This window comes from Carcharodon carcharias, chromosome 22 (assembly GCF_017639515.1).
Source record: "Carcharodon carcharias isolate sCarCar2 chromosome 22, sCarCar2.pri, whole genome shotgun sequence".
Classification (NCBI taxonomy): Eukaryota; Metazoa; Chordata; class Chondrichthyes; order Lamniformes; family Lamnidae; genus Carcharodon; species Carcharodon carcharias.
This window is the reverse complement of record NC_054488.1, coordinates 54,240,812-54,257,473: the sequence shown is the minus strand read 5'-3', so window position 1 is coordinate 54,257,473 and position 16,662 is coordinate 54,240,812. Positions and strand designations below refer to the sequence as shown.

Below are 16,662 nucleotides of genomic sequence, written 5' to 3'. Positions count from 1 at the left end.
TGATTCATTAAGAAGGATATTTTCCCTGGACAGCTTCTTGAAAGCATTCAGGACAGAAAATGCACCGTTAAAAATAGTGGATGTTCAATTTGAAAATACAGGGTGTAAAACAAAATTTAGTGAGATTAGGAGCTGATGTCAAAAGCATAGATTTTAGGTACTTTGAGGTGGCATGGACTGGAAGATGCACTGATATAACAAGCTTCCAGGTGTGCCAGCATGAAAGATGCTCTCTTCAAATCAGGATCAACACCTCCAAGTTCACATGACGTGTGTCAAATATATTCACCCCAGTGCTTCAGCGTGTCTGCTTGATATCATGGTCATAAAATATTTTTGTTGGAACATTAGGTGCATTTTCCAGGAATACCAGCTCACTAATTTATAGGAATATTTCTTTAGGGGGGCTTCTAATGTGGAAGAATATCTAGAAGGCTTAACCTTTTAGTGAGATTTGAGTGATGCTTGTTGATCAGGTTGGGGGCATGACACTAAATTGAAATAGTTGATAAATTCAACCATGAGAAAAATTCAGTAGATTACCAATCAAGTGTGACAAGCATGGTAAAATGAAATCACAAGTCATGTGTCTGAAAATTGTCAAAATAGACAATTAATATAAAATTTTATAATTTCATTTGCTTCTCAGCATTATTTATAAATGCATAATCCAATCAAATTAGCCCAATTCTCTCTGTCTCAATCTACTTGATTGAATTTAGCCTAGGGACACCTAATAATCGACAAGGGTTACAGTCCTTTTAATACCATGCAGCCCCAAGACTTATGGTTCAACATAGGTTCAAGTAATCAATATCCAGGAGATGTTCACTTATACAATACACTGCTATTGTGTACAGCAAAAATGGGTTCAGTTCAAGCAATCAAACAAAATGGACAGATTGAAGAGTGAGCAGGAGCACTGAGACTTGGTGGCATGGCAGGAAGTGATACTGGTATAAAAATGGACCTAAAATACCAGGGCAAGCTGGATGAGCAGGACAACTTTGCCTGCTACTGGATCACTACTGCATAATTCACTGATCGCCAGCAACATGATTTCTCTTTAATTTTCCAAAATATCTTCTTAAAAGAAGTGTGAGTGGAAAAAAAGAACTATAAAGCTATTTGATCTCACTGGAAAGAATTTCAGAAACCAATTTCTACAAAAGAAATTTGAATAGTGAATGAAATAGCTTTGAAAAGGGGGTGTTCCAACAGAGATTAAACAACTATGAACAGTGGATGTAGAACCAGAAGATTAAAAAACTTTGACTAGTGTATGTTGCACCAAAGGTTAAATGGCTTTGAAAAGGTAGGTGTAGCACCTGAAATGAAACCGTATGAAATTGATAGTGTCACACCCAAGAGGAAATTACTTTAAACAGGGGGTTTAGCACTTCAAAAGCAACTATGCTAAAGATAAATCACTTTTTGCAAACAATTTGTTGCAAAACCAGTGCACAAGTTACAACTTAATGTTGGTATTTATATGATCTGAAAAGCAGGTGGGCGCAACTCATGGTATGACTGTGATTTTGCCAGGTGGCATTAAAGTTATAGATATAACCAGTACACCTTATTTTATGACAGTTTTTTTTATCTTAACGCATAGCTCAGAAATACTAACATAAAATTTAGTTGAACAGATCAGCACAGTCAGTTATGGATAGTAATTTAAGTCGAATGGAGATTTCTCCAATCATTAACTCAAAACACATTTCCATTTTATCTCCTATTTCACCAGGAGGCATAAATCGTGCAACATAGCATATTATATAAAAAAAAGACATGTTCTCGACCAGCTATACAGATTGATTAACTTGAAAAGGGATGGCAGCAGCTGTCACAAACAGGAGAGCTCCTCCCCCTTGAAATCGTAACCTTGTCTTTTGCAGAGTAACTGAGCCAGACTAAGTTGGGGAGTTGTTTTGCTATGGTTAGGGTGGGGGGATGGGACGGTATTCTAACTTGGAAAATTCAGTCACAAGTAAAACTGAAGTGGAAGATTAAATCTCCGAATGTAAATAAATTACTCATTCAATCAGTACTGAAGTCTGATAAACAGGTAAAGTGAGCTATTACAATTAACAAGCGTACCAATGAAGAAGCTTTTCACATGCTAGTACAATGGTGAATCTTAATTACCAGTGATCATGTTGGTATCGTGCACTAATGTACTGTGTCACTGAGAGGTCAGATACAAGTGGAGGTTTGGCAGTACCCAGTAAAACAAAAGTGGCCTTTCTCAGGAAGGAATGCCAACTCTCACTGCTTTGCGCTCCTCAGTGGCTCATTATAGAATGGCGCCAGTAGAGAAGTAGAAGCAGGAAGCCTGCTGGACCATTCAGTGGGATGGTCATTGATACAAAGTATGGGTATGCCAGGGTGAGCAGGTGGGTACGGGGGAAAATCAGCACATCTGCAAAATCTTACTTATTCTTGAATAGTTACTCACTTGTGCAATAATCCGCCCTGCATCACACGAGTGTAAGAGAAGGGAAACCATCCTCTCCTAGAAACAGAGAGCGATAGGATTATTGGGTCATATAATCTTGTACAGAATAAAATATCAGGAATCTCTAATGTCAACAAGAGCCAGTAATGTTAGTTGTGCCACATACTAAATACAGTTATTAAGCTGTATCAAATATGAAAGGGAGGATGAAACTGGAAGGAAATAGGAACATTCAGTAACAATGTCACTTACATCCGCGTCTTTTCATTTTCTCCATAGTGCCAGCCATCCTTAGCCTCAGGAACCAACAATGTGATGACATCACCTTCACTGAAGCTCAGCAGTGTATTGTTGCCTTTTGCCTGATGTGAAAAAATAGCTTGCACTTTGGTTCTTCCATTCTTTTCTAATCCAGCGGCCATTGAGCTGGATCTGGGTAAAGTTCTGGTCTCAGCTGAATAGTAAGAAAAGATGATGATGATGATGATGTCACATTGAATATAAAGCATGGAGCTCCCTCTTACTTGCTAAGCCTCATTCACACTATTTTCCAGTTTCATCCTGGCATAAGGATATGTTTTTATAAAAAACTCTGGAAATGCATGTATTACCCAGCACTAGTAGGGGCTTTCTGCTATCCAACCGAGGCTTGCTAGGGACAATAAGAATAAAAGGGCAAAATATAGCAGACTTTGGAAATCTGAAATAAAAAAAAATAGAAACACTGAAAATACTCAGCTGATCTGGCAGCATCCTTGGAGTGAGTTGATATTTCAGGTTAATGATCTTTCATCAGAATAGTAATATAGGATTGGAGTCATGTGTAGTTCAGACCAGACAGAAAGACAGGTTCCCTTGAAAAGCACTAGTGAAGCAGTGAGATTTTTATGAAAATCACACTGCTTTCAATGGCTGGGGCCATCTGGTAAATTACAAGATTTATTAGACTTAATTTCACATCTTGCTATAGTAGTTACTTGAATTTACAACCGCTGGATTGACAGGTCAGTGCATAAATACGGGGAGTTCTGGGATTACGATATTTCCCCTTGCCCATTCCCAAAAATTTATTACAAATCTAAAAACAATGGCCTGGAACCAAAAGGGTGAACGTGTCAGTAAATATCGAGAGTGAGAAAGGGTCTATAATAAGTCAAATGCCATCTTCCTCATATATTGAAACTCATGCCACTGACAATACCAGTATATAAAACCAGCCAGCATCAAGCTTATACTTGGAGCTTAGTGAAAAAAAAACTGCTGCAGTTGCAGGAAAAAAAGGTGTGCAGATGTCCTTAATCCTTTTACAATAATACATTCGCTACATCCTCATTTCTAAGTCTCAACTTCATGGGCAGAATTTTCCCCCTGTTGAGGGGGGCAAAGTTCAAGAGCGGGTGCGTGGAGGCGCGGCTCCGGTCGGTGCCCCCAACTGGGGGTGTGCCGCCCTTTTATGTGGGCAGGCCAATTACTCCAAGCACTCCCTGTGCGGGTGGGGGGAGAGATTCCCTCAGCCGAGGGTGCGCTGTTTCGCGTATGTTCGTGAAAGAGCGCACTCATCTCCCTGAGGCTAAGTGCTGCTTCAGAGAGATTGGCTGCACACTAAAAAAAATATTGAAAACAGAAAAAAAAAATTTCCCTGACATATCCCCTCATGTGACACTGTCACATGAGTTGGGACATGTCCATCACTTTCAGTTTAATGTTTATTAAAAATTTATAAACATACATGAAACCCTCATCCCACCGTGGATGAGGCTTCATGCTTTCTCCAATGCCCGCCAGGGCTCCCGGCCTGCCCGACAACTTTAAGGTTGGACAGGCAGATCCACTAATTACATTAATTACTTTGCCAATGGCCTCAATTGGCCATTGACAGGTCGGCGGGCGAACAGTTGATTCGGCTGAGCCCCCCGCCTACCTGAAAATTGAAATGGGTCAGGGTGACATCGGGAGTTCCACCCGACATCATCCCGCGTCATTTTGTGTGTCAGCGAGTGGGCCCCGCACCCCAACCGGGAAATCCTGGCCCACGAAACTTAAAAAAAAAAACACACAACTAATACATTTTCCAAACAGTAGCCCTGGTATTGTGACGTGTACAAACATTACAGCACAGCATCTGTTGTGACTACATTGCTATCCATACATGCGCAAGATAAGGCCTACACAAGGAACTTTTGCTGAGCACAAAACAAGCTGCATTAATAAATAAAAGAAAAAAGAAAATACTGGAAATTCTGAAGTCAGGCAGCATTGGTGTAGAAACAGAGTTAGCCTGAATAATCAATAAACTTCTGTCAGAATTCTGATGTATTCAGACCTGCTGAGTATTTCCAGCATTTCAGGTTTCCAGCATCTGCAGTATTTTGGTTTTGTAGTATCTGCCTCAATCCCATGTCACAAGGTACTGGGCTGCTTACAAGTCTTGGCTAACAATGCAACTTATCCATCGCAAAAACTGTTTACTCAATATACTTTGAGCAGCTTTTGGTGAAAAACTGAGGCAGTAATAACATTCAATATCTAGAAACCTCATCATACTGGACAGTCAGTTATTTGAAAACCAATGACTTTAGCATGATCACAACATAGCACAGCATTATGAAATTAAGTGGAGTTATTTATATAAGTGACAGGGTCTAAAAGTTAACAGCAGTGAGAGGGTTTGAAGTATTAATATTGATGTACAACTGGAATGGGATTTTTTAAATGTAAATTAGGAGGAGGGTAACTATCACAACACTGTCTCAACTATTATGGTGATAGTTTCAACACTTTTTAAAGAAAAAAATCTGCTCTTCCTGTGTGTTAAGGAGGGTTAAGTACTTTTCACAACCACTTTGCACCAAGTCCACACCCAGTTTCAATGCCTAGATTAACAGCCACTCACCTGACAAAGGGCTGGCTTTCAACGGCATTGCTTTGCGTGTGGGTAGTGTATTGGAGTAGATATCAGATTGTTGTTTTGGAAGTTGGGGTGGCGTAGGAGGCTTTGGTTTGACTTCAGACAGGCCAGGGTGCTGATAGTCCACAGAATGTGAATTTGTTAGGTCACCATTAGGCACTAATGAAATATCCTGGCCCATCATGCGCTGAAATTCAAACAGAAAAAGTTATTAATTATTTAATGTCTAACTTAACTGTGTGTGAAAATGAAAATAAAATTTTCTAAAACATACAGCGCATATTCTATTCCCTGTATTTGCATAAGGCCAGGGGTAACTGTTTTCCAATATTTTAGTGTTGTACATTTGTCATCATCAGCCTTCAAGATTACCCCCCTCAATAATAATCAGTATGTTTAGTTTGGAGTTTAGTGTTACATATATCAGGTAGTTTATTGTTAACAAATTATGCAAGTTCTTAGATAAGTTTCCTTTATTGTGATAGAAGCTTCAACCTGTGTGTAATCAAAATCCATTTATTCTCCTATCACCACTTATTTTAACAGCATACAAAATTCATATTGAGAGGCTCCAAATCACAGAAATTACAACACGGAGACTGGCCATTCAACCCAACCAGTACTTGCTAGTATTTATCCTTCACATGAAAAGTAGTCTAATCCCAGATACCTACCCTCTTCCAATATTCCTTTATTCCCTCTTCCTTCAAACACCTCTCCAACCTAGAGTTACATGTTGACATGGTTTCTGTTTCAATCACTAACTCTAGTGATGCACTCAACAATCTTACAGTACTCTTTAAAAAAGTTTCTCCTGCTCTTTATGTTAAATCTTGACCAAATGGGAATAAATGGAACTCAATTATTTATAAAAGAATGAGAACAATGACTAGTTGGTCATGGTCAATAGGTTTAGAGCCCACAGATACAAATAAAGTTAGTTGCCTAGAAGCCCAACAATTTTTGTTTTGCTGTGTCTCAGCCACACAGTGCTAACAGCCTACGCTCAACTGAGGAGGTCCAAGGATCATGGGATTTTGGATCTTAGACCTCATCATGCAGGAAGAGCAGTGGTGGGAGCCCACATGAGCTCTTGGATCAATCACTAGGTATGATTGCAGGACTCTGGAGTATTGTTGGCTGAGCCTCAGAGTGTGATTGGGGAGGGGGAGAAGATCACAGTGGTCTGCACTATTATTGGGGGGAGAGGAGTGTTAGGAAGGCAGGGCTTGGAGATATTGGGTTGGGGAAGGGTGATATCTAGAGGTCACAGGCAGGAGTGAAGTTGGAGATCTCGAGACCGAGTGCGGCAGTGATTAAGGTACTTTTTATCAATCATGCTGCACAATGTTAGTTTTCTAGGAGGCATTCAATACTGTGCCTTGGGTGCAAATCAAAGTTGCAAGAGGGAAGCAGGTGTTAATGTGCCTTATTTATGTGTGTTAATTACCTACATCAGAAGCAGGCGTTAGACAATGGACACCTCTCATTTGGCCCTTACCAAAATGCATCCAAGCATGGCCTGCAACAGAATTATACACACACATGGACACCATCTTGGACATAAAATAGTCCCCATCGCATTGATAAACTAGATGCTACACAGCCAAATTTCTAGCCTAGTGAGCCCAAGAGCTAGTACAGCATTAGTTTCTCTACACATAAGATTTGCATTAGTTATTGTACAAGGACATTAATCATTATCTTAAGAAGTCAACCACAAAGGAATTTGGTCATATGATCAGCAGTTCTTTTACGATATATCCTCGCTGCTTTTCATTAATTCCACAACACCAAGTAGGTATTGTGGACAAGTAATTAGAAATCAGCCCCAGTAATTCAAAAAATTAAATATTTAGTCAGATTTTTATTTGCATTAGAACAGAAATCTTATTCAATAGCTCAAAGTTAGTGGCAGTAGAATGGACAAGTTTGCTTCCTCCAAGTAACCCTGGATACGATTTAGACAAAAACCATCTACTTATAAAATCTAAAGAAATTTTCAGAATACCAAGGTGCTGAAAGAGCAAAACCAATGAACATAAATTAGACCAAATTAATTAAATCTTGAAAGAAACCCACAGATACCAGTACCGCCACTGAAATTGTTGCAAAGATTTTTTAATTATGGTGTGAATAGTTGGTCAGTCTGTTCCAATCTTACTGGGGCAAGATTAATGGAAATCACTGTTAGGATGGACAGTGAGTGACAACTTCAATTCATGCTTGCATTAAAACTTAAAAACTATGCATGAAGTGTATATTGTGCAGATTAATAGATATGTTGTAAATCAATCTCCTTGCAGAGTGTGTAGCACCATGCAATTACTTCCCAGATAGGTTTTGGGTCACAAATTGTTTGACATCTGCTGTCATTGCCACTCACTGATTAGCTGTTGGGAGGCATTATTCAAGTAGGATGAAGTCAGTTATTTTTCCTCTTGCTACTGTGATAAAGAAGCAATTGCTATTAACATTGTTGGACTAGGCCAACTGAAAAATGACAAAACCGACTAATCTAAGATAGAGAGTTCCAATTCTTAGAGCTATTACAGTGCACAGTTCACCCATAAAGACACAACACAGTAATGGGGAGAGGTTGAAAGGATCACCTAGGTATCTGTTCTTTATGTCCAGGTTCAAAATGAGCACAAATCATTTATCTCATTATTGCAGCAGCACTAAAGTTCTATCTATGGTTTAAACAAAGGAGCATTGTTGATTGTACCCAAAGCCTTTTTCAGAGGAATCAAGCCAATAAGTTACATTTTGACAGATTTGAAGACAATTCTATAGCTGAGTAATATCAGTGATATAAAGCCACCTACAAAGTATACACATAGCCTTAGTATTAAAAGTGACTCATTTAATAAGTTCCTCCACTACGCAGCAATTTCATCCATTACCAAAAGAAAGCCTCTGAATAATTCAGGTCAGTGCTACAGTTGTCAAACAAACCAATAACTGGACTATCAACTACTTCCTGGGAATGGTAAAGAATATAATAATTCAAGAACAGGAACTTCTATCAACCAATTCACAACAGATAATCAGCCAAAAGTCAAGCTACAGCTGCAGTCTCCCAGCTGCAAGATAATAGAGTAAAGGCTAGTAATGACTTATTAAGAAGGGAACTGAAGAGAAAGAATCAATACATAAACAGTTTGATATTCAGAATGTTAGATACTTCGGTATAAATTGATTTTCATTTAATTGAAATATATATATATATATATATATATATACACACACACACACTGCAGTCTAACTGCAACAAGACTAACTTACACCTATCCTGTGTTCACTGAATTAGAAAGCAGCAGCTTTTGAAACTTACTTTAAGATTTAGAGACTGGTATTTGTTCACAGTATTGTATTTACAACTGTCAGTTGCAATGCATAAATAATCCTTAACAGCATTTCACAATTCTCGTTTATATAGGTCCAATGCCATTTGCCATGACTTCATAAGCACTTACATTATGGGATTACTGAAGGAGATTAATTTAGCTTAATTACACAAGAGGTTGCATCAACAGCAAAAGTAAATTTTCAGGCTCATAAGAGGAGCTGTCGCCTCCAACTGATCAGGGTCCCAGCAAAATCTCCAGGGATAGAAAACCTCCAGCCGTCCAGAAGAAAACCTGTGACCAATTTCAGGGGGAAAAACACTTGGCGAGGCTGGTACATAAAGAAATCAAACAAGCTCTGCAGGACCTTGCTTCTCATTATGTGTTAGACAAACTTATCTAACTCATAACCCTTAACCTCACCACCTCCCTGATAACTCAGGCAGCAAGATGTTCACATCAAATCAGGTGAGATTTATAAAGTCAGTTTTTCTTTCCTCAGCAACAATGCCACATCAGCATAAGAAGTGGTGCGGTTGAAAACTCTTGAAACCAATTTGGACTTTGGTAGGCAGAACAGGGAAGCCCTCCAGTTGATATCTAGGCATGACTGCATTATATTTTTCTGTCACACTGCTCTAAAAACGGTATAATTAGATAAACTGAGCAGCAGTGTTAAGCAAGAATTCAAAATCCACTTTTATACTGCATGAGGATTCTATTCATGCATAAAAATAGATTAATATATTCAGGCCTTTTAACAAAATTAAACAGTTTCAAATACACTAAGTTGACTTTGACAACATCAATACTTACAGAACCTTGACCCAATCCACCTCCACCAACAAAAGGTGCAAGTTCTGGTGGTACTGGAAGTGGTTTAGCACCAGGAATGGGGTCTGATATAATCAGCCCTGATTTGGTGGTAGCACCGGGGTCAGAGATGAGGGTTCCTCCAGTGCCTGAAGACATCTGCTGCACCAATGACATTGCACGGTCAGGAATTTTAGATGGATCACTACAGGACTGTTGCCAGCCAGGAAGCTTTTGTGTTATCATATCTTTGCCCTGATAAAGAAAAAACAATTTAGACGTTATTTCAGGTGAATCCAGACAGAGTATAACACTTTCAAGGGTCTGAGGTTAATCAATTTTAACAGGGGACAACATCTAAAAATTGAGACCATTTGCCTTGAATATTAAAAACTGCAAAAAAAAGTAAAATATAAATCTGATAAAAGGAATTAAACCATTAAAATACAATGTTCCTGCAAAATTTAATTGCAGAATTCCTCATAGTATCCATTTGTATACAACTATGGCTACTGACTCTGTACTGTGCTTCACAGCTGTAAGGAGTCAGCGAAAGATCTCCAATCGCCTATGCGCCTAAAGGCTTTTAACTCTTAAAAAAAACCTTTCTTATACAAATTTTTTCTGCACAAATCAGATATTCTGTAATTTTTTCAAATTGTTTTTGTAATTTCAGTCAATATGCCAAATCTATTCAAATAATCACACAGTGCCACTGATAGAAGATTAGAAGACACTACTCTTTACTGCATACTTGCAATGGTGAATATCCTTTTCATTCTTTAGTGCTATGAAGGTTTTTCTTGGATAATTATCAGTAACAAAATGAGTTCCCTCGGTGGCTCAGCTAATCACTTGGATTAAAGGTTCCATCTTTGGATCTATGCCAAGTTAGATGGTTACAACTGAACAGTGCTACAAACGTTCAAATGTCCTCTGCCTTCTGGCTTGTGAAAAAGCACAGGCAGGGCCCTTGATCCTTTCTGATCATTGTCTAATAAACTTGCACAGCTTATGTGATCTGGTGAGAACAGAAACAGAACTGGCTGCAAAACCTTTCAGGACTAAGTAGCTTGCTGACATTCACTGTCAGCCTACACTAATATTTGGTACTTGGGTGAAGTTTGGAGTATAACAGAACTGTGCACTGCGAAGGAATCAATGTCCTTGCCTCACTTGAAGCAATGAGGAAAGTGGCAAGGAAAAGAAAAAGGAACTAAAATTACATTTTGTTACAATCATAGCAACAGAGGAAAGGAAGCTAATGAAAAGAAATAGAGTTACATTTTTTCCTCAGGATATACAAAGATCTACTGTGGTGTTACTCATCTGATATGGGTGTGTACTACTGCAACTACAGCAGTTCAATTATGTATGTGGCACCACTTCTAATATCAAGGTAACGTTAAACATTGTAACTGAGGAACGTTGTGTGATATCGAACAGGTCAGGAACAGGCCAAATCTGAACCTTGGTCCCTACGAAGTTAGCTGAATATATCCAGGCTAACAGTTGGACAAGACAATCGACCCCAAGCCTACCCAAGTTAGAAAGAGGAAAAATGAAATAACTCTGGGTTCCTGTTCCCAACTGAGGAACATTATACTCATTATACTGTTTGCATGACATTGGAGGACAAATTGCCATTTTTAGGTGAGGAGAGAAACATGCATACCTGTTTCTTTATTCCTCTTTGAACATTTTTGAAAAGCTGCAATATTGTGGTTTAGATTTAGTTAATTTGAAAGGATTAGCAAATTACTTACCCTGCTGTGGTATACCATGTTATTCTTGGCAACTGCACACTGCTTTTCTACCAGAAAGCAGTACCGCCTACGTTCTTCACTCAATGCCGTTTTGTAACCACCTCCAATGTAGTTCTCCAGATCAGACTGCTTTTTGCTTATTGTCTCCACAAACTGCAGAAGTTAGGGGACAGAACAGAGAAAAATAAAAGAAAAACATTTAGCAAATGACGGTGAAACAATGATGTAGGAAGAACGAAGAAAACATTTTTAGTTATAATGACTCGTTATGGTAATGGCATTAAGTTAATGTGGGTGCAGAGAGAAAAATCATAGGAAATATTTAGCTTACATATTTAATTGCTCAGATACTTTGTTCAACATTTCAACTTTAATACCCAAAGACCCATCAGAAACAAATTTCACTCAAAAAGGCCAATCACTTAATACTGCATTGCTTCTAGGTCGGCCTCTTTTATTCATGGAAAATACCTTGTACTCCATTGTTTCCCATAGAATATCCCTAGTGTGATCTAATTTAAATAAATTTTATTTGGTAATTTGAAAATTGACTTTTGGCTGATGAATAAGAAACAGGCAGTGTTGGGACTTAACCTGCATCCACATAGATGCGCGTTAGCTGAATTAATGCATACAATGTTTGTCAAGTGCTCAATTTTTATATTACCAGTGAATTTATACTAAATTGTAGATTCCCAATCTGAAATATAAATTAAAATATTATAAACAAAGTTTACATTGCCACACAATTTTAGTCTGGATTAAACCAGGGATTACTCAGTTTAAAGTCAAACCCACATTTTTGACCTGCGCTCGCCTTCAGAACATATGATCCAATGTAAAGTGGCAACATAATAATGGTGAATTAATGACAATGGTTTAATAATATCATTGCAGGGGTATATTTTTTCAGTGTGGCCCCATGATATACAATGTGCTTTATAGACAACAAGTTAAATGGCAACAGTAGGCATGGTTAGAACTGATTTTACAGCATGCAAATTCACAAGAGTTTAAAAGGACAATTCAACAATCCTTGTGGTCATTTTTCTGGCACTGGGCCACCAACCATTAGATTTATTGAACTCCATTCTCAACTTGCTACAGTGGGATTTAAATTCTCAATTTCTGGATTGCTAATGGGGTTTGCATATTTCTATACAGGATTACAATATTGTCTAAACTATTTGGTTGTAGACTAATAAACTCAGCAAAATGTATGAACCAATTCAATGATGATGCCTCTCTTCCTGACAAATGTATTGAATGACTGGTAATTTCTGCTGTAATTTATCTGCCATTGTTAATTGCACATCACTTGTCAAATTTCTGTCACTGTTGATAAACTGTCAAAATAAGGCAATGCACATATATCAAAATGTATTACAAAATATTTGCTGAAACACAAACTTTAAAAATGTAATGGGAAAATAGAATGTGACCAGTTAGCACTACAGTAACAAAGTTATATTTTTAATAAATCAAAGTTATTAAACTAAATAGTTATTGTAATGGCTGACAAAGTACCACAGAGCAGGATTACTGGAACTGGCTATTTGTTCTCCTCGTTCATGGACATGTTCTTATTAATGTGGTAGTGCGAATAAATAAATAATTGAGGAGTAGCAGCAGAAGTTGCATTAGAAGTCATATAATATCTTTAATAAAGGTAAAAATTTAAGTAAACTTTTAATCAAACATTGCTAAACCTCCCTCCAACACAAGTTGATTAAACATTGGCACTTCAAACATGCCCCTCCAGAGATGTGAGGAGATAATTGCAGAGGAATCAGAGACGATTTCCTGGGCAGGCATCAAACATCTGCTTCTTCTAACCCACAAAAAACAAGAACTGAAAAAATACTGTGCCTTTTATGAAGGCCTCCAGCAGTCTTTTAAGGCACAGCTGGTTAGCTACTTCAGTGTTTAGCACAACTAGATAGACGAAGGGTGGCAGAAGCTCTGCCCATGTGCAAATAAATTTCCAGGGCCCAATAATCAGCGTAGAACCCTGATTTACATTAAAGGAGCTAATATGTGTTTCAGGCAGGCAAGCCAGCTGACTAAAAGTCGCTAGAGCCAAAATGGTGCCTGACATGGCAGATCACACCATTAAATTTGGAGGCTTAATGCCAACTTCTATGCTGGAAAAAAAGGTGAGCGTAAGTGATATTTCTCTCCAATGTATTCAATGTTAACTGTGGTTTAATAGTTATAACATTTAATGGGTGTGAAAATTGGAATTATTGAAAGAGATTGATTATGTATGCTAATTTCGATCAATTTCTGTTGAAACAAGTTTCACAAGGACTTGGTGCCAAAAGTTGGCTGGCTTGTGGTCAAATACGAATCTTAAAGGTTTAGCATGAAAGTAAGCAGAACTTCACAAAATAAAAAGCTTTACTCTGCTGCAATGCCAATTAAATTTGCATAAAAGTGACATTTAAAGCTTTCAGAAGGTCAAAGAACAAAGAGAGCAATTATATTTTATGAGTCCAAGAGCAGTGTCATCTTACTTCTGAGAGCCAAATCAAAACTAATCCTTAACTGCAGAAAAAATAAATCTCTTTGGTTTCAAAGATTAAGTGAAATAAACTTAAAGTGTAAACTCATTTTACTAGAAAACTTGTACAGTCTACTAAATTACTCAAATATGGTGAGAAATGTAAAGGAATTGAAAAAACATTTAGGCAAGAATTTTCTCCCCATCGGGGAGGCTGAGCAGGAGCGGCTGTGCGCCGCCATTTTACGTGGGTGGGCCAATTAAGGCCCACCCAGTGTGACATGCACCCGGAAGCACTGAGTGCACCCTGTGTGGGCGGGGAGGAGGAGGGAGAGTCAGGGCCTGCACTCTTTTGCATATGCGCGCGAAAGAGCGCAGAAATCTCCCTGAGGCACAGAGCTGCCTCAGGGAGATTAGTTTCTTTATCAAAACTTTATAAAAAAAAGTAGATAAAATTATTCAGACATGTCCCCTCATGAGCTGGGACATGTCAATGAATATTAATTTAAAAATTTATTTGATTTATAAAGCCTTCATGAAACCTCATCCTGCCTATGGATGGGGTTTCATGATAAATGTAAACGTCACTTGGACTCTTCACCTGCCCGCCAACCTTGAGGTCGGACGGGCAGCCCTGCTCACTGTTTCAATTAAATGGCCTTAGTTGGCCTTTGACAGTTCCAAGGGCGCGCAGCTGACTCCGGTGTGCGCCCGCCGAGCTGAAGATCGGAATGATGCGCGGTGACATAAGGACGCAGGCCGACATCACCGCACGTCATTTTACACGATGGCAAGTGGGGCCCGCCCCTGCACGTCGACCAGAAGATTCAGGCCTTAGTGTCCCCTAAGACAGATATGAGAAATCAAACATTCACACCAGTATGTAGCAGGTAATGACTAAATAGAAATTAAGCATGCTGTACAGAATATGGGGTTGTTCAATACCAATACTGAGCTGTCAAAAGTATAACTATATCATTCTCTAATACAGACCATTAGCTTTAGTGACATGACTTCAAGAGGAAAAAGGAGGGCAAAGATATAGTTCCCTTCATTAATGCAGAGTAAGAGGAAATACAATGAAAGCCAGCCCTGTGTTGAAATAGAATAGTGAAGAAAATGCCAATGCTGCTCTATTTTTGGTTAATATTAATAGTTAACAAAACGAACACTGGTAAGTCAATACAATTCCTTGAAATTTCATTGACAGAGCAAAGTACACTCATTTTCTCAATCAAATAGATGAGTTAAAAAATGGAGAAAGGAGAAAGTATTTCACCACATTACTGCACCCCACACTCGTACTGTGGGGGAAGGATTATGATATAGAAATATGTAGCTAAATCAAGGCCTCCAAGAGATTATGTTTATGTGGAATTTGGCAGTGAACAAAAGGCAAGCTGTGGATTTAGATTTAAAAGCAAAATGGTTTCCATGATGTTAATTAAAGTGCATATGCTTTCAGTGATCAAAGACTAATCTTACTACGATCTTCAAAGACGTACCCCAAGATTTAAAGTTTTTGCTCATGTTTCAGAAGAAAGTTAGTTGAGCGAGCCAAATCAGCCCAAGTACAATTAGAACTCTGGAGTTGTAATAGTTAAGTGGTGGGAGGGACAGAGAAAGCCGCACCCTGCGCACACAATGCTCCATTGGATTCTCAAGGAAGTTAGGCATAACTATAGAAAGGAGAAGTTAACAAAAGCAGGTTATGCAGGATGAGTATTAAATTAAGATGTCTGCAATTATTATCATCCTTCAAGATGCTAACCAAAATATGCTAAAACAAGCAGAATTTTCAACATGTATGCTCATTTGCACTCACAGCAAGCCTTTACCTTTGCTCTGAAGGGCATTTTTACCCTTTATCTTTGCTCCGAAGGGCATTGCATTTTTACCCTTTATCTTTGCTCCGAAGGGCATTGCATTTTTACCCTTTATCTTTGCTTCGAAGGGCATTGCATATTTGGCTTCCCAGAATTTTTTTTTCTTGAAATTCTTGTGTTGGTAAGATTTCCATAAACATCTTTGATCTTCAATTATTGCATGGATATGTCATTTTCATGACTCACAACTGTGTTCCAAAGAAATGTGATGATGGGCTGTTGCCATAGCTACAAGAAATAGGTCATAGCAGAAATTCTTTTCATAGTTGGGAACGGCAATACTTAAGGAATGAAACCCAGGGATGATACTACAAACAGTTAAAACAAACATATGGCAACTCCAGGCTGATACAAGGGTCATATTATCAATTGCTCAAGATATCCACAAATCAGAGAACAAATAATGCTGTAAAAAAAAAAATCTATAAAACGTTCGTAAACAGTCATGCTGCACTCATTCCATGACTCACTGTCCATCAGGGACAGTTACTGTCTGAATGTTCTCTTATTTAATAAAAATACAACATTTCAGATTTAACCCCTGCACTCATTTTATATAAACGATTAGCAACTGTGCTAGTGTAATATTGTCCCCTCTGCTCAGGAGGATATTCTTTTCATATATATTTTAATTCTAGGCTCTAATCCAAAATGTTTGTGTGCCAGTCCACCCCTGGTACAGTAAAGCTCTTTTGTTGCTACTGCGATCGAATGGAAGGAAATCAGTGGGCAACTCTCCCTCCTCCTGCACAGTCTAATCCCATCATTTAAGTTACCATGGCAAGTGGGAACAGAAATAAGCAATTTTTTTTTAAGAACTTGCGTATTTAGCAACAGCTGCTTTAATGAACTTTCTGTGAACTAAGTAGAATCTTTCACTGTACCTCTAGTTTATTTACAGGTTTAGCTTGGTGCTATTAGAAAAGTCTAAACACAGTATGGGGAGAATTTTCAGGTCAGCGAGCGGGGGCAGGGCCC

At 38.4% G+C, this 16,662-nt stretch overlaps 1 protein-coding gene across 4 annotated transcripts in view; it reads right to left on the bottom strand.

Moving 5' to 3' along the window:
* LOC121293768 (brain-specific angiogenesis inhibitor 1-associated protein 2-like) overlaps positions 1-16,662 on the bottom strand; it is an 89,599-nt gene that overhangs the window by 9,359 nt on the left and 63,578 nt on the right. For all 4 annotated transcript variants that reach the window (XM_041217063.1, XM_041217064.1, XM_041217066.1 and 1 more), the window contains 5 exons: positions 11,296-11,448; positions 9,533-9,784; positions 5,352-5,553; positions 2,711-2,912; positions 2,459-2,515 (listed from right to left, as the gene is read on the bottom strand). In XM_041217063.1, the coding sequence (XP_041072997.1) occupies positions 2,459-2,515; positions 2,711-2,912; positions 5,352-5,553; positions 9,533-9,784; positions 11,296-11,448 (866 nt within the window). The remainder of the gene's footprint in view (positions 1-2,458; positions 2,516-2,710; positions 2,913-5,351; positions 5,554-9,532; positions 9,785-11,295; positions 11,449-16,662) is intronic.